Genomic DNA, 18166 nt, shown 5'->3' with positions numbered 1-18166 from the left:
ACACAGCCCTGCACTTAAGCTGTTTTTTTATCTTTCCTCTACCCTGTCAGGAGTTAACTTTTATGCAAGAGGATTTTTTTTCCTTTTAGAAGACATTCTACTAGGCTGGGACCCAAATTCACAGGACACCCTTTTCTCTCCCTTGTTGGAGGAGGGCTCAATTCCACAGCTTCACCTTAGTATTTGGCTTATGCTAAGGAGTCCATGTAACCCCCGAGACACATTTCTGTCCCAAACTCAATTCCTTATAAACTTGAAGGCTACTGACAGCAGGCAGACAGGGTGTACATAGGCAAGAGTGGATAATCCCACCACCTAGACCCCTGTTAACATGGGTGAAAGCTGCACTGACACCCATGGGCAGCACCCTTTCGTGGTCAGTGGAACTTAGGGATATACAGATGGAAGAAGTAAAGAAGGCCTTTGTTCTTTCTCTTCCTCACACACCCCAGGCATTTGCTAGGAAGAGAAAGGAACCAGCTTAAGTGCAGGGCTGTGTTAACTGCCAACAGTGTGGAGAAAGGAAACAACAACAACAACAACAACAACAAAAAAAAACAGCTCAAGTGCAGGGTGGGAAAGATACCTGGGGGAAAATCCTCTTATTCTTAGGACAGTGGGTTTCTCCAACAGGGAGAGAAACATTTTATTGCTGTTGGACTGAGCTGGACACCTTGGCTGGGGGAGGGGAAGACACTGTGGGTGAGTGGCAGGGAATGCTGGCCAGCCAGCAGCATGGGGCCCTTGATCCATGTGCCCTAGCCCCAACTAGGAGGGGAGTGGGGTCGGGGAGCTGCCACTCACCTGTCCATCCTGTGCGCATACCTGTGGTCATTCAGGTGGGGGTGGAACACCCCCAATATTGTAAAAGAAAAGATAGGTAACATTACAGTCCCCCCTCCAAAGTAAGGAAAGTACCATACAAAAGACTGGGTTGGACGAGGCTGACGTTCCCAACCTCTGTGAGTGGCAGTGGGGAGCAGGAAGACTGCAGTTTCCTCTACCTTCAGAAGACGTCCGAGGATGAGAAAACTCAGAAACGAAAGGAAAACAGATTTTTGGGTACACATTTTACTCACTTTTCCTCATGTCCCTGTATGAGCCACCAAAGTGATGCAGAATTTTTGCTCCTTAATTCAGCTAAAATATGGGTTCTTGTCTCATGTAATATTAGACATGCAGACACATTAAAAAGTGAGAAGGGTAGATTTTATTGAGAGAAGAAAAATTCTCAACAAAAAGAGGGGTCCTGCATGCAGGTTTTCCACCTCACAGATAGAATAACAGGCCACCACACACGAGTTGAAGAGGCCAGGATCCTCCCCACTAAATAAGGCACAAATTCCTGGTGGCTCCACCCCATTCTCCCAGTGTGCATGTGGGCCCTTAGTCTGAGCCACTCCAAATTGATTTATTCCCCTTACTGTGCATGTGTCGAGGGATGGAATTTTTCACTGTGGGCATGTTTAGGAGGCCCCCTGTGCACAATGACCTGGGCAGCATTTGGCTGTCTCCTGTCTCTATCATCATGATACACCTTTCAAACTTGATGAAATATATTCTGAATTCTAGATTCACTAATGGATAACTTCCTATCTCTCTGAGGTAACTTCCAGATTCCCTACTCTACCTATGTGATTTTTTTTTTTTCTTGTCACATCACAAAAAAGAATTGTCTGGCCCCAAATGCCAATAGTGCCGCTGTGGAGAAACCCTTGTAGAGACCAACACCATCTGGAAGTGTGTTAGTCATTTCTTGGAGCCTTTAAAAACCTGTTACCTCCAAATTTAGGATTGGATCTAGAAAAAACAAGCAAACAAGCAAAAACCTGTGACAAAGCAAGAATACATTTCAGCATAAAGGGAACACCAGGGGATGGAACACAAATTTATTAAGAGGATGACTTTTTATCTATAGTGGGTGCTCAGATCATTTGTAAAGTCAGTCACTCTGCCTACTTGGAAAGTCAATTTTCTCTTTGTCAAAGTGAGTGAAAGCACTAGAAGATACTAAAGAGGAACCACATAAGTGGGGATAGAAAATCAATATAATTTCTCCTAAACAGCTACTGCTGCTCACCCTTTGCCTTACTGATGCAATACTGCTCTTGTCCTAAAGCACCGGTAACTGAGGTAGCGCCTGGAGGTATGGGACTCTGCCTTTTCTCGCCAGTTTAATTTTTAAAACTTCTCTGAAGCCACTGCTGAAACAGAAATGATTTAATGGAGATGTGGGAGGAGAGGGACAAACCCCTAATCCTGTTTCTTAAAAGACCAAAACTACAAAATCAGGAAGGCTACATTTAAAAAAAAATCTTAACAAAATCTCTGGTAGTGCTCAATAGCGAACAGATGCCCTTTCACTTCCCTGCAGTCGATACTACGTGATGTAGTGGATTTGATTGGTTGCTCCTCCAGCATTCAGTCTCACTTTTATTCTTTTTAATAGGTAGCCACATTTCAAAGCCATATAAGGTGGGTTTAACTATACTACCAGCTACCAGTTGTTAAGCCCTGACAGGCTTAAATAAATTCAAATAGTCCCATTTCTTTTGCTACTTTTATTGGTTAGGGATGGGCATGTATCCGGGGTTTCCCCAAACAGAGTGAAGCTCAGGACTTTAAAAAATAGTTTAAGGGAGAGATTCCCTCTCTTTGTCCCTGGATTTAAATTGAATAGCATATAGCCATGGCCACTACTAGTCTATATAGTGCCTTTGTGCAAATTAGAAAAAAAGCTTCCATGTGGAAAAATAGATTAAAGTACAGACCCTGTGGGGCTGAAAAAGGTGCTTGATCTGGGTGGAGAAATTAGAAATAGACACTATTCTGAGCAGGTGCAGCTCCATAGGTTCAAGTTTGGAGTCTCTGTACTAAGCAAAGTTGACCCTACCTATGGGTGCAGACAGCTTGCACCACAGCTTGCCAAACGGAACAGTTTGAATTTCTGCCCTTACGTTCTTCCTGGAAAAACTGCATAACTATATGTGGAGCCTCCTACATATGGCTCCAGAAGCAAGAGGTAGCTAACTTTCTTGTCACTATGAGGGCAAGAAGGAAGAAAATAGAATCAAGAGAATTGCGGAGAAATGGAGCTGTAGCACCATGGGCACTAATGACAACATGAACTATTGGATCAGACCACATTTGAAAGCTGAACTACTCGTAGAGTTTTTTTTGTTAAATGAACCAAGAAATTTGCTTTATGGTTATACCTATAATTCAGATTTTTCTATTATAAGTAAAAGCACTCTGTTTTATGCAGTCAACTAAGAGTTCCAGGTCCCCAATATCATGCCAAAAGGAAATGGTTTGTTAAGTCAGAACAGTGTCCCCTTCAACCGTCTCAGTGAGTATCCTTCCTCATGTTCCTTTCAGACGTGAACTTGGAGGACCAAGAAAAGGGAAATTTCTCCAATAAGCAGAATCTGAGACAGCCACTTTGCCTTACCAAGGACTCACTCCATTTCCAGAGGATCGTGTTCATGGTTCACTGCAACTATTCCAGTGTGACCATGAGTAGGAACAGCATCACTGGAGCTGCAGAAGTGGAGAGGAGGGTCATTTCACTATTATACCCTTCTTTTCCACTTGACCCTAGTTTGGGGCCTAGGGCTTGTGATTTGCTGGTCCCAACCTTTCACTCTTCTGATGCTTCTCTTGGAAACTTTAATTCTGTGAGAGACAGGAAAAACCAAAGTGTTTTTCCCGGTCTCATACCACTTAACACAACACTTCACCTCTGATGACCAAAATGTGTAGGGGTTTCACTCCACCAACAACCAGTTTTCCAGCAAACACCAACTAGGTGTCCTATGATTTGATTCAATTCAACACTACCTAGAGTAGGGTTAGTTCCCACATATTAAGTCCCACACAACTGCCTCCCACTTCAAGTGCCAATCACAAGTAGTAGGTAGTCACTTATACTTCTGAAAAACTAGCTATAAATTGGGGTTCACATGACCCCCTTCTTGGATTTCACAGTTTGGGGCTCCATTTTCTTTTCTCTTGGCTTATAAATCCTCTAACCATTGACTCCCCCAGTCTCCTCTCCTGTGATCATGTGATCCTGTGATTATGGGTCTGGATCCATGGAACTTACAGTATTCTCAGGTTTCTACCTAGATTCATCTGTGTTTCACCTCAGCATTCTGACAGGTGCCTGTTATCTCCCTTTTATGAGCATAGAGTCATGCCACCAATATACAATGTTAAATGTTAAAATAGAACCTGGGGTGGAGGTTCTATTCAGGAGTTGTGATCAGTCCAGTCTTGTTGATGTACTGCCTTTAGCTCATAGAATCATACTTTTCTCAATGAAAGGAATTAACCCAAAGGTTGACAGTTGTGTCCTTTATAGCCAGGCCTCAGGTGATCTTGGGTTCCTTCAAACTTCTGTTCACTTGAGTTTTGAGGTAAGTCAATGGGGGCATTTCATTGAATCTGTGTCCAAAGGTGAAGATGTATCCATTTGTATTCACCAGCAGGATGACGTTTGAGAGATCCCAGGTAGGATGAGATAGATGCACAGAAGTGCACCCGGCCTGAGAGGACAGGATGAAGCCTGGAAACAGAGTGGTGGCAGTAAAAGATGCCCTTAGGACATGGAAATACATGAAGAGCAAACTAAACCAGTTATACGGGAATCTAATCCCTTATTAAACTAATATTTGAATATATTGGCAAAACACCAAAATGTGAGAGGTTATAACCAACATTTATAGATTATATAATCGATAAATTGGCATCCATTGATCACAGGGTCAAACTAAAGGCCAAAGTTGTTTATATATCCTGCAGTAAGGCTTTCACAGGCATGTGAAATCATATTATAAACCTCTAACCATAGACCCCAATATCTGTGTCTCACTTTCTGCCCAATAGAGGACATTCCCACCTAACAGCTTCCTGCCACTACATAATAAAGGCCTTTCCTATGATTTTGCTTCACTTCTCTGCCTTCTGGCCTGGTACTTTCCCATATGGCTCTGCATGGTGTGGCATGCCCCTCCTCTTGGGAGCTGTATGTAATAAATTCTTCTTTAAAAGGCAGTTGTTTCTTTGTCTGTCAATTACTATAACCAATTAAAACAAATCCCAGGTATATTTTTAACACAGGGAGAACCCCACAATGTATAAATTGTTATGCCAAGTAATAGAAAGTGCTATGAAGGACAACAAAACAGGGAAAGGGGATAGAAAGGGATAGAGCAGTCAAAGACAAACTCTGGTGAGGGAACATTTGAACCAGAAACTAGAGTAAGATAGGGAGCAAGATGTGTTGATGAGTGAGAGCATAGCATTCTAGATAGAGGGAATAGCAAATAGGAAGGCCCTGAGGCAGGAGGGAGCATGCTTGCAGTGTGTAAGTAGAGAGACAGAGAGAGAGAGAGAGAGAGAGAGAGACATTGAGATGGCAATGCTTAGGAGTGGGATGGGTTCAGAGTATGGGTGGTGGACTGAATTGTGTCCTCCAAAAATTCATATGTTGAAGCCCAAACCCCCGGTACCACAGAATGTGACTGTATTTGGACACAGAGACTTTAAAGGGTAATACAATCAAAATAAGGCCATTAGAGTGTGCCCTAATCCAATCTGACTGTTGTCCTCATAAGAAGAGGAGATTAGGGCGCGATAGCTCATGCCTATAATCCCAGCACTTTGGGAGGCTGAAGCAGGTGGATCAACTGAGGTCAGGAGTTGGAGACCATCCTGACCAACATGGTGAAACCCCGTCTCTACTAAAAATACAAAAATTAGCCGGGTGGTGGTGGGCACAGTAATCCCAGCTACTCAGGAGGCTGAGGCAGGAGAATTGCTTGAGCCCAGGAGGCAAAGGTTGCAGTGAGCTGAGATCACACCACTGCACTCCAGCCTGGGTGACAGAGAGAGACTCGGTCTCAAAAAAAAAAAAAAAGAAGCGGGGATTAGGATGCACAGAAAGACCCCAGGAGTGCACATGCACAGAGGCATGGCCATGTGAAGAGACATCAAGAGAGCAGCCATCTGCAAGCCAAGAAGGGGCTCAGAGGAAACCAACCCTGCCAGCATCTTGATCTTGGGCTTCCAGTCTCCAGAACTGTGAGAAAATAAATTTCTGTTGTTTAAGCCACCCAGCCTGTGGTATTTCATGATGGCAGCCCCAGGAAACTATTATAGGAGGAAATGACATCAAAGACAGAGGCAGGGGTCAGGTCATACAGGACCCACTAGGCTATGGTAATCACTTTGGATTCTGCTGTAAGTATGAAGGAAAGCCAATGGCAGATTTTAAACAGGAGTGTGTGGCCCAAGATAGCTCACTATTGCTGAGTCCTGACTCACATGCTCATTGGTTTTCACATTTTGTGGCCATGTCTAGATGCAAAGGCATCTGGGAAATGCCTTTATTCTGAACATTCACCTGACCAGTTAAATACAAGGATTTTATTCTTGTTGTTTTATCTCTGTCAACAAAGGAAAAACATTTTGAGGGACAACTAAAAGTCTCTTAGAGGCACCAAATGTCTGTAATACGTGGAACTGTGAGAATAATTTCTGTAAGTGGGATGGGTAGGTTGAGTTTTTAATAGGTTTATTTAGGGGAAGGAAGTTATTTAGTTGTAGGTCTTAGTAAAGATTCACGGAGAAAGTGACATCTGAACATTTGGCAATGGGGATATGGATGGAAAGAAAGGAAGAGCAGTCAGGCATTGCAGAGAGAACAGGCACAAGGCAGGAACATATTTATGGTACAGATGAAATTTAAGTGTGGCTGCAGTGAAATGTGTGGGCAGGGAGGTAAGGGAGGCCAGGCTGGAGATGAGTTGGGGCATACTGTGGAGTCCTGAATCCTTAGGTGAGGGACTGGAAAAACTGAATTAGGCACTGAGGGTGTTTGAGCAAGGAAGTGGTAATGTTTGGTTTTCACTTTGGCAGTATATATAGACAAAAGGAGTATGAAGAGAGGTGATCCCATTTATTTTTTGAAATGTTTAATGAGCCTTCAAACGTGCTAGCCTTAGATTTTGCCATAGATTTCAGGCTTCCGTGCACTGGGGTGAGTAGATACAGTGATAGTTGGTGAGTGTATGTAAGTTTGCTAGACACTTATTAGTCTGTCCCAGCAGCCAGATAACCAGGAAATGCTAAGACCACACTGCATGCTACATGGTGAAATAAGGAGTCTGGTTCCATTTCTGATGTTGATTGCTGACAGCTTTCAAGCCCCATCACTTCTCTTTCTCCATCTGCTTCATATCTGGCCAAGCTGATAAAAAATACCTCAGGTGCTGCTTTCCTTACCTGTCCCATATGGAGAAACCCCTCACTTCAGCCCCACCTTCCAAACACCATAGAACCTGAAACCAGAGCCTTTCCCCTGCTCTCTCAAGCCATTCAGACCAGCTTGGGAGCCTATCATTACTCATTATGGGAGTAGTAAATCTTTTTCTACCCGCTTGGTGTGAGCATGATGTGTTAAGTCTAGACATCCAAACCAAATTTTGTGTGAGAGACCAGGCTGTGTCTGTGGGGTGACCACAATACATAGTCTACAGACTACTATATGTGTGGTCACCCTACACTATATTTCTGTATTTTACAAGTGCCTATTGTGGCACAGTATTTCACAAGTGCCTATTAAGTGCCAGATGCTGAGGACAGAACAGTGAATTGACTGTGTTTGAGTTCATATTGTTGTCAGCAGGAAAAGGCAATGAGCAAAAGGAATAAATCATATATACTTGAAGGAAAAGAGTTGTGAGTGCTGGGGATGGGTTTGCCATTTTTTTTTTTTTGAGACGGAGTCTCACTCTGTTGCCCAGGCTGGAGTGCAGTGGCGCGATCTCAGCTCACTGCAAGCTCCACCTCCCAGGTTCAAGAAATTCTCCTGCCTCAGCCTCCTGAGTAGCTTTGATTACAGGTGACCACCACCACGCCTGGCTAATTTTTGTATTTTTAGTACAGACGGGGTTTCACCATGTTGGCCAGGCTGGTCTCCAACTCCTGACCTCAGGAGATCTGCCTGCCTTGGCCCCCCAAAGTGCTGGGATTGCAGGTGTGAGCCACCGTGCCCAGCCTGGGTTTGCTATTTTTAAATGTTTGTCAGAGTAAGACCTCCCTGAAAAAGTAAAACATTGAAAAATATCTTGAAGGATATTTTCTTTTCTTTTCTCTTTTCTTTTTTTGAGACAGAGTCCTGCTCTGTCACCCAGGCCAGAGTGCAGTGGTACGATCTCGGCTCACGGCAAACTCTGCCTCCTGAGTTCAAGCGATTTTCCTGCCTCAGCCTCCCAAGTAGCTGGGATTACAGGCACATGCCACCATGCCTGGTTAACTTTTGTATTTTTAGTAGAGATGAGGTTTTGCCATGTTGGCGAGGTTGGTCTTGAACTCCTGACCTCATGTGATCCACTGGCCTAGGCCTCCCAAAGTGCTGGGATTACAGGCGTGAGCCACTTTATCTGGCCCTTGGATATTTTTACTTAACATAAAATTTTGGGTTTACAATTCTTTTCTTTTAGCACTTTAAAAATATTGTTCCATTTAAAATTAGAGTAATGTGAACCGATGTTCCCCTATAAATAATGCATTGTATTTTTCTGACTGAAGGATGTTTTCACTGAATGTAGAATTTTGGGTTGGACGGTTCTTTTCTTTTAGCACTTTAAAAATATTGTTCCATTTATGGCCAGGCATGGTGGCTCACGCCTGTAATCCCAACACTTTGGGAGGCTGAGGAGGGTGGATCACTTGAGGTCAGGAGTTCAAGACCAGCGCAGCCAACATGGTGAAACCCTGTCTCTAAAGAAAATACAAAAATTAACCAGGCGTGGTGGTGCATGCCTGTAGTCTCAGCTCCTCGGGAGGCTGAGGTGGAAGGATCACTTCAAACTGAGAGGCGGAGAGTGCAGTGAGCCAAGATCATGCCACTGCACTCCAGCCTGGGTGACAGAGTGAGACCCTGTCTCAAAAACACACACAAAAAATTGTTCCATTTAAATTCTTTTCTTGTAGCACTTTAAAAATATTGTTTCATTTAAAATTAGAGTAATGTGAATCATCGTTCCCCTATAAATAAAGCATTTTTTTTCTGACTGCTTCCAAGTTTTTTCTTTTTCTCAAATACATTTCTTTTTTTGAGATGGAGTCTCACTTTGTCGGCCAGGCTGGAGTGCAGTGGTGAGATAATGGTTTACTGCCTTGACCTCCCAGGCTCAAGCAATTCTCCCACCTCAGCCTCCTGAATAGCTGGGGACATAGGCATATGCTACCATTCCCAGCTAATTTTTAAAATTTTTCTGTAGAGACAGGATCATGCTATGTTGCCCAGACTGGTCTCAAACACCTGAACTTCAGCAATCCTCCCACTTTGGCCTCCCAAAGTGCTGGCATTACAGGCATGAGACATTGCGCTTAGCTTTTAAATATTTTTTATTCTGTAGTTTGATTATGCTGTATTTAGGCCTGGGTTTGTGTTTATCCTATTTGGAATTCACTAAGGCACAGGGTGAATTCAGGGCTCTGGGCTACGAGGGGTCGACTGCAAACACCTGCAGCAGATGGGAGCTGCATGTGTGGGCCCCTGTGTCAGCCTGTGCTCATTTGTCTTCCTACAGTGATGTTGCATGTGATACACAACACCCAAGGACAATGGAGGTGGGAGCAAATGTCCCTTATTCTTCACACCCTTCACTGTTGGCATCAAGGCAGTTACTCTACCCTCTCCACAGGCTTTGGCACAGCATGTCAGGAAGTTCTCTGGGGTGGCCACACCTATTTCCTCTAAGGGCTTTCAACAGGTTTTTCATCATGATAGGTATCCTTTCTTACCTCTGATTGATGTAGTGACGCTGTTTTCCTGGGACAGTGTTAAGCTCTGCTGGACAGGGGATGAATATTTCTTGGGTAAATTGACTGCTCTCACTTTGCCCATGGTCCATTGCTAATCCTCTCTGCTAGTAGTAATGTATGGAAGTGAGAGGCGTCAGCAACATTGAAAGACATCACATTCTAGGAGTGCAATCATTACAGCAATTCAAGAGAAGTCCTGGTTGTATAATGTGCGATTCGTTGATTATGCTGTAACAATCCAAATGCTAAATTTAACGAGATCAATAAAACGTATAACAATTCACATTTTCTTGCATATTCTGGGTAAGACTTGTAGTTGCAGTTATTGTAGCACAGTAATAAAGGCACTGGAAGCCAGTATTCAAGGTTGGCACCATGATGCAGTGTCATGAGCAAGGTGCCTCAACTCAGAACTCGGCTCTGGAGGAACGCCAAGAGCCTATCTCGCCAGTGTGCGCTTTACCTCGCGGGAATTAGGAAGGAAGCACCAAGATGTGGGGTCCTCCAGGAGTCCTAGAGAGAAATCCAGAGAGTGTACGGGTTCGCCAGTCAGTGTGATGACGCACTTCCGGGTCCGCGTTCGTTTTTGTCGCGCGAGGTTTTGGTTTGTGAGGATCGGCCAGTGGCGCCCACCATCTCTGCTTGCCGAAGAGCTGCAGAGGCCGCCAGGAGCCCACGGTGAGCGGGTCTGAGGAGGACGGGAAACAGCCCTGAGGGAGGCGGGCGTGGCTACTGCTGGTACTGGGGTCCTCATGCCGATTCCCGAGCTTGGCTCGGTAGCGTCGAGATGCGGCGCTGGCAGAGGCCTGGAACGCTGGCCGCAGGCTCCCACTCCCTCGTTTCCCTGTACCCAGGGCAGCCCGTGGCCCACTCAGAGTCAGATACTGACACACATTCGCATGTTAACTTCGAAACCCACAAAAAGGTTTAACTGTCCACACTCCAGAACCTTCTAGCAACAGAACACGCCCCTCGGTTGCTCCAGCCTCCTTGTCTTTGCCCCGGATGCGGAAACCCCAACCCTACCCCTCAGCTTGTCAGTTTCCCCGTTTTCAGTTGGTCCCAGAAAATCAGTTGGTGATCAGTTATTTTCGCCTGGCATAGTGTACGCCAGTCTTGAAACTTGTTACTGTTGTAGAGCAACCAAAAATTTGAGAATAGCGAAATGTATTCTCTACCCGTCCCCAGGATGTCCCATTTTGGAAAATTTGGAGCCCTGCGATTTGGATTGGCTCATAAGAATGTTAAATCTAAAAAGACTAATCGTATCTGTCATGCACCTAATATGTGTCCAGTGTTTAACATAGTTTCCTATGTACAGGATTGGAGATGTCGAAAGATTTCTTGACCTCTTAACATTGTTCATTATATTCTTTTCTTTAGATTCTCTGAACTTTTACTGCACTGTCATAATTTAATTGTCAAGGTTCATAGGTTAACATTCGATGTCCCTGCCATTGGTCAACTATGTTGGGAGTGTGATTTGTTCTCCAATGTGGCTTGTTATTTATGCTTCAACTCCACATAGTTTCCCCCATAGGAAGACACTTCCATAGGGAGTGTTTTGTGTTTTGTAGGGTGGCCTCTGTTGTAGTTCTATTTCCAGCTGATTTCCCTTTCACAGATTGTCAGCTGTGCAGATCAGACCTTTTTGCGTAAGTCCTTTTGTTTGATACAGTAATCCTATTAAGTATCCACTGTAAGGGACATTTACTGCCGATAACAATGACAGTATCGTGATTTTAGAGAATTAGATTCCACAACTACAAGGCTTGCCTATTTACTCAGTATGAATCACTGCTTTTGTTACCCTTTCTTGGACAGAAACCATCCATGAATTTAGCAGCATTACTTGTGTAGGTTTACACTGTGTTTTCTTTTAAAGTACTTCTCTTTACACTCATAAGTATTTCTTCTTACTGGACTCCCTGTTAACTTCCAAGATGCCTTTTCTAGCGTCTCCTGACAGCTGTTTCTCTGACACCTTCAGTTTCCTCTACCTTCCTGAATGGCTTTCTGGATTCACTAAGAAGAGTCATTGGAGGGAGGGGCAGTGCACTGGCTTTATAGTCTTTTGTCTGATGCTGTTGCAGTACCCTAAGACTTATGGCAAACTGCAGATACGGAGTTGGAGTGGAAGTTGTTTTTAAGGTCTATGAGTACATGCACTTTTATGTGTTTGTATGCTTTTTGAATATCTCTGATCCAACTGTTGGCAGCTCTTTGTATTTCAGGTGTTGTCTTTAATGCATAAGTATTGATGATTCACTCTTGAAAGGCAAGAGACTTACTTCCTAATGATGAACTAATTAAATGACCCAGAATGAGAGTTGGAACTAGTTTAGAAATGAAATTGTTTTGTTCCCTTATACTATAACATTTGGAACTTGGAGTATTTGGGACATGTTATGAAGTTGATGGATTCTTTTAATATGGTAGTGTTTTCTTTCTCATCACCCACTCCCAACACCTTTATAAAACTGAATGAGTATCTTGTATTTAGGGGAAAAATAGTAGTAGGGAGACATCAAAATATTTCTAATAACTATTTTCAAAGTCTGTTCAACTTTCATTACTTCAGTCATAGAAACTGTCTTGTTCTAATATTAAGTAGCATAGGAGGAAAAACATGCTGAGGTCTTACAGTGTTTAATGGATTTCTTTTATATAACACATTCCTATCTGTACTATATAACTCATTATTATCTGTACTGTATGGATTTCAGGAATCTTAACTGTTTAGAATTCCAACTTTCTTTTCTGCCTATAACACTCTGTCCCCTGTCTACCTTAGTTTCCTTTTCTGTTTTCTGTCCTGTGATATATTCTATGGATTGGCTGAAATTACAGTTTTCTCAGTCCACTTTTTCATCACTCATTCCTTGGATGATTCTACCTCCTTTTTGCATTTCTCTGTATGCCTGCTATCTCAGATCGCCTTTGTGAGACTGATAATAAGCAATAACTAATGAACAGTTATTTATATAGCCTTCAAAACAGGTTAGGTCAGAGGTTGTATGTAGGACTTATGGTCAATAAAGTTATTGTCATTAATGTTTTTTTTTCTTTACCTTCAGCACCTGAGACTTTTACCTTTACCCAGAAAGGAATAAAAGAGGTCAGATGATGACAGCTGTGTCCTTAACAACCAGGCCCCAGGTGAGCTGTTTTTTTCTATCTCTGTACATATCCCTGTGTGTATATACATATATGTTTATTAGATACATACATAAAAATATCTATATATACACATTTACATATATATAACATACTTTTATATATGTATATATATACACGCACACACATTTCTCATTGAGGTTTAACTTATACAACACAAGTCTTAACAGTATAGCTCACTTTTTAGAACTATGTACACTTGTATGACCTCACTCATAGAAACACATAGAACATTATTAGCACCCCAACAAGCCCCTTCATACTGCCTCCGAAGCAATCCACTGCTCATCCTAAAGTTAACCACTATTCTGACCTCTGTTACCATGGGAAAGTTTTGTTTGTTCTTGAACTTCGTATAAGTGGAATCATTAAACATGCATTCTTTTGTATCTGCCTTCTTTTGCTCAACATTATGTCTATGAACTTCACTGACGTTGTTGCACACAGCAGTGATTTGTTCTTTTTCACTACTGAGTAGTTTTTCATTTTGTGATAATAGCACATTTTATTCATTCTATTGTGGATGGACTTTTGGTTGTTCCCCTTTTGGGCTACCGTGAGTAAGAATGCATGAACATTCTTTTATATAACATTCTTTTAATTCTTTTGTGGACATAGACACTCATTTCTCTTGGGTATGTCTCTGTGAGTAAAATTTTAGCTCATAGGGTATATATACATTTGGTTAGTTTTAGTAGATGCTGCCCAACAATTTTCCAAAATGATTCTTCCAATTTATATTTCTGTCAGCAGTGTACAGTTGCTCCACATCCTTACCAATACTTGTTGTCACTCGTTTGTAGTATCTCATTGGGGTTTAAAAAATTTTCTCATCTCTAGTAAGCAGTGATGCTGAGCACCATTTCATAGGTTTATTGGTGTATCCTCTTATATGAACTCCTTGTTCAGATATTTTTTCGTATTTTTTATTACACTGTACCTTTTTTCCTCCTAAGTTGTATTGTTTCTTATTTATTATAAGTCCTTTGTCAGACATATGTGTTATTGAGTAACTTCTCCCAATCAGTGGCTTGCATTTTCACTCTTCTAATGGTATCTTTTGATAAATAGATTTTACTTTCAGTGAAGTCCAGTATATCAGTTTGTTTTGTATAAGAAATCTTTTCTTACTCAGACATCATCAAGATGTTCTTCTGTGTTTTCTTCTAGAAGATTTATTGTTTTACCTTTATACTTAGGCATGTGATTCATCTCAAAGGTGTGAGGCATGGGTCAAAGTTCCTTTTCCCCCCATATACATATCCAATTGATTCAGGATTATGTATTGAAAAATCTGTCTTTTACCCACTGAATTACTCTAGTTACTTTGTCATACATTTGGTGAACATATATGTCTGTGTCTGTTTTTAAAATCCCTATTCAGTTCTATTGGTTGAATTTTCTGTCTGAACCAGTATTCCATGACACTCACTGTTGGTGAGTTACATGGAATTTTGCAACACAACATAACATGGAGGGCTTTTCTCCAAGGGAATTAAAAATATATAAAAATGATAATTGACAAAACATTCTTTGGCAGTTGGCTCCTAGGTGCCCTTAATCTCATACTCCATATTAAGACCATTTCCACTACAGCTCTATTTCTGAAATACGGAGCTTGACTCCAGGGCTTAAAAACTTGAAATAGCCACCTTTTTAGGCCTATCTTGAGCCTTGTGCACCAAGTTGGTCAAGACCCTAGCCTTTCTCAAGTAAGCAGTACTTTCCTATGCTTCTCTAACCTCACTACCTCTGCATGAAGACAGACTGCGGGTGGGAGTTCATTGACTGATCAGAGAGTTTTGTGCTCGGGGTAGTGGACAAGGAGACAGGCAAGAAAGAAGGATTAGAATGACAGTAGAATTGGGAAATGGAGTAATATGAGTAACCCAAATAATCACTGGGATATATACAAATTAGGGAGGGACTTAGAGCTAAGCTGACAGCTATGTTCAGCGGTCAGTTCTCCTTCCACAAGCGCACTTCTGTGCTCGGGCCCAAGCCCAGCTTCTATGCAGCAGGTTCAGTGTCTGTGGAGGTCACATGTTTAGAAGCTCATAGCGGAGGTGTACTTGTTTCTCACTGGGAAAGTATGCTGAACTCTGACTGGCTACCTTTAATTCTGCATCTTCTTCCTCCACACCTAAATTTTACATGAAAACTCTGTAGGCACGTGAAGGACCCAATACTGAATACATATCATTTGTAGGTGCCCTTCTCAGGTCTCTCATTGGCAGATTTGACCATCACCAAAGTACTGAGGTCTGGGAAAGTAGGAACTTGTCATTTCAGGAATCAGTGGCTTTTGAGGATGTGGCTGTGTACTTCACTGCGAAGGAATGGGACATCATGGTGCCTGCTGAGAGGGCCTTGTACAGGGATGTGATGCTGGAGAACTATGAGGCTGTGGCCTTTGTAGGTAAGGCATCTCTGCTGCTGGTTTCTGCCTGGGCCCTCAGGTTGAATGGCTTTTTTATAATTATTAGCTGACCCCAAATAGCGATGTCAAAGGTTGCCAGGTATAGAAAGCCCTGCTGTCTATTGACCTGCAAAGGGCTTTCCTTGTTTTTCTATCGTAAAAGCTACCCTCCTTCCCTACCTGCCTCAGAGGTGATTCTGAGTACAGTAGGGCTTGTGCTATATCTTGATACCCTTAGCCTAGTATTGAACCTCCAATTTATCTTGAGAGAACGCAGCCACTTTGTCTCCCTCTGGGAGTTACTCCCAGGAGCCATTTGTCTTTTTCCCATAGTGGGAGATTTTCATCCTCTGACAAAGAAGGTAACAAATCTTGTTGCCCTTTAAATAGAAATCTGCCTTCCAGGGTATTTCAGGCTTCCTTGGAAGAACCATCCTGACTCTTCTTCCCAGGATCCCTCCCAGTACCTCTTTAGGGTACCTCTTGTATAGCTCACCCAGGAATTACTCTCCTCACCTCCCTTGCTTGTTCTTGCCGCCACAGGCTTGAATTTGACCCCTATGACTATGCTCATTATTGTGTTATGTTTTCTTCTTTTCAAGCAGTGCCACCCACTTCCAAACCAGCTTTGGTCTCTCATCTGGAGCAAGGGAAAGAGTCCTGTTTCACCCGGCCACAGGGAGTCCTAAGCAGGAATGACTGGAGAGCAGGCTCGATAGGTGAGTTAAACAAGAGGGATCTTCTCCAGCTTTGTCTCTTCCTTTGTCTTCATTTCATCAAAATGAAAGGTGTGTGTTCTCTGTGCCCAGCATCATGGAGTACACTGGGATCCTCGGTCACATTCTTTCTGACTGGTGTGTTATTCATAGCTTCCCATCCCTTTAAAGCGTAGTACACAACACTCTGCTTCTGTATTTCACACACTGGGATGCTTTTATCCCTTGGGGATATGTGGAACAGTTTTTCTAAATACTTTACTGGTTATTTGTGATCACTTTTTTCCAGTTTCTCCAGTTTTACAAAATTGATAAACTTGGTGCAGTATTATCTTGTCCACTGACCAACAGAACAAGTAGAAAAATTTATTTTTGTTTTTCATGAGAACTAATATATTAAAAATTTTAAATAATTTTTTATACTGAAATATTTTAAGCTTACAGTTGTTATGATTTTCCTCCCCTCTAGGATACTTGGAACTAAGAAGATATACTTACTTAGCTAAAGCATTGTTACGTACAGTAGTATCAAAAATTTTTCAAAATCGTCAATGCTGGGAAGACAGGAGAAAGGCTTAATTCTTGACATTTAAATACCAGTTTTCCAAGTAACGAGTTGATGTAAGAGCCACCTTAAACGATGTCAAATACACATTTTCTTTTTCTGTAGACTGGTAGATTTAATGTTTTTCATTTATTAAAATAACTCATTTTGATGTACAAAGCAGGCTCTCATGTCCTTTTTTAAACAGCTTTGTGGAGATATAATTCACAAATCATACAATTCACCCATTTAAAGTATACAATTAAGTGGTATTTAGAATATTCACAGAGTTGTGCAAACATGCCACAGTCTACTTTTAGATCTTTAGAAACCTCTGTCTGTTAGGAATCATCACCATACCTGTCCCCAACTCTTGGTTTTAGGCGACTACCTATCTACTTTTTGTTTCTATAAATTTCCTTATTATGGATAGTTGGTATTAATGCAGTTGTACAATATGTGGCCTTTTGCCACTGGCTTTCACTTAACATAATGTTTTCATGGTTAATCCATTTTGTAACATGCATCAGTACAGTAGCATACAAATTATAATGCAAATGTGTTTTCTCATGGGTACATACTCTAGATAGATACTTGTTAGGTCTTACAGCAACTATTTGTATAACATTTCGAGGAATGCCAAAACTTTTTCCGAAGTGGCTATACCAATTTACATTCCCTCCAGCAATATATGAGGGTTCCTAATTCTTCACATCCTCACCAACACTTAATATTGTCTATCTTTTCGGCTGTAGGCATCCTGGTGATGTGAAGTGCTGTCTCATTGTAGTTTTTATTTGTATTTCTCCAGTGGCTAATGACACTGAGAGTCTTTCAATGTGCTTATTGGCCATTTATGTATCCTCTTTGGAGAAATGTCTTTTCAAACTCTGCACATTTTAAAATTGGTTACTTTTCCTTTTATAGTTGTGTTTTAAGAGTTCTGACAGTGGGCGGAGATCGCGCCACTGCACTCCAGCCTGGGCGACAGAGCGAGACTCCGCCTCAAAAAAAAAAAAAACAAAAAAACAGTTCTGACATCTGGATACTAAATCCATATCAGATACATGCTTTACAAATATTTCATCCCATTTTTTGAATTGTCTTTTCACTTTCCTGATACTGTCCTTTGAAGCACAACAGTTTTGAATTTTGATGGATTTCTTTGTATTTTCTATATACAAAATTATGTCATCTGCAAATAAGAGTTTTACAAACTCTTCCTTTCTAATCTGAATGCCTTTTACTTTTTTTCTTGCCTAATTACTCTGGCTAGAACCTTTAGCACAGTGTTGGATACAAGTTGCGAGAGTGGACATTCTTGTCTTAATCTTACGGGGAAAGCATTCAATCCTTTACCAGTAAGTATGATGTTAGTTATGATTTTCTTATAAATGCTCTTTATCAAGTTATCAAGTTGCCAATTTGTTGAGTTTTTGTCATGGAAGAGTGTTAAAGTTTATGAAATGATAT

At 41.8% G+C, this 18166-nt stretch overlaps 1 protein-coding gene and 1 long non-coding RNA gene across 26 annotated transcripts in view; one reads left to right on the top strand and one right to left on the bottom strand.

Annotated features, from left to right (window-relative positions):
- Positions 1–1873: 1873 nt before the first annotated feature.
- Positions 1874–10844, bottom strand: LOC134736268 (uncharacterized). Its single transcript, XR_010120159.1, has 2 exons — positions 9817–10844; positions 1874–4567 (listed from the first exon to the last, which is right to left on the bottom strand). It is a non-coding gene; the product is annotated as an uncharacterized lncRNA (long non-coding RNA).
- The window catches only part of KRBOX1 (KRAB box domain containing 1), a 40091-nt gene continuing 32322 nt past the window's right edge, over positions 10398–18166 (top strand). For 10 of the 25 annotated variants that reach the window (XR_010120154.1, XM_063636642.1, XM_063636637.1 and 7 more), the window contains exons 1-5: positions 10398–10515; positions 12915–12996; positions 15307–15433; positions 16036–16152; positions 17970–18054. Coding sequence is in view for 24 of the 25 variants with exons in the window: in XM_063636642.1 (XP_063492712.1) it covers positions 12961–12996; positions 15307–15433; positions 16036–16152; positions 17970–18054 (365 nt within the window). In the remaining variant the exon portion in view is untranslated. Of the gene's footprint in view, positions 10524–12914; positions 12997–15306; positions 15434–16035; positions 16153–16618; positions 16874–17969; positions 18055–18166 lie in introns of those variants that run through there. The other 15 variants (XM_063636630.1, XM_063636636.1, XM_063636634.1 and 12 more) reach the window with 13 other exon arrangements.

This window comes from Symphalangus syndactylus, chromosome 1 (assembly GCF_028878055.3).
Source record: "Symphalangus syndactylus isolate Jambi chromosome 1, NHGRI_mSymSyn1-v2.1_pri, whole genome shotgun sequence".
Lineage (NCBI taxonomy): Eukaryota > Metazoa > Chordata > Mammalia > Primates > Hylobatidae > Symphalangus > Symphalangus syndactylus.
This window is presented reverse-complemented; position numbering and strand designations above follow the sequence as displayed.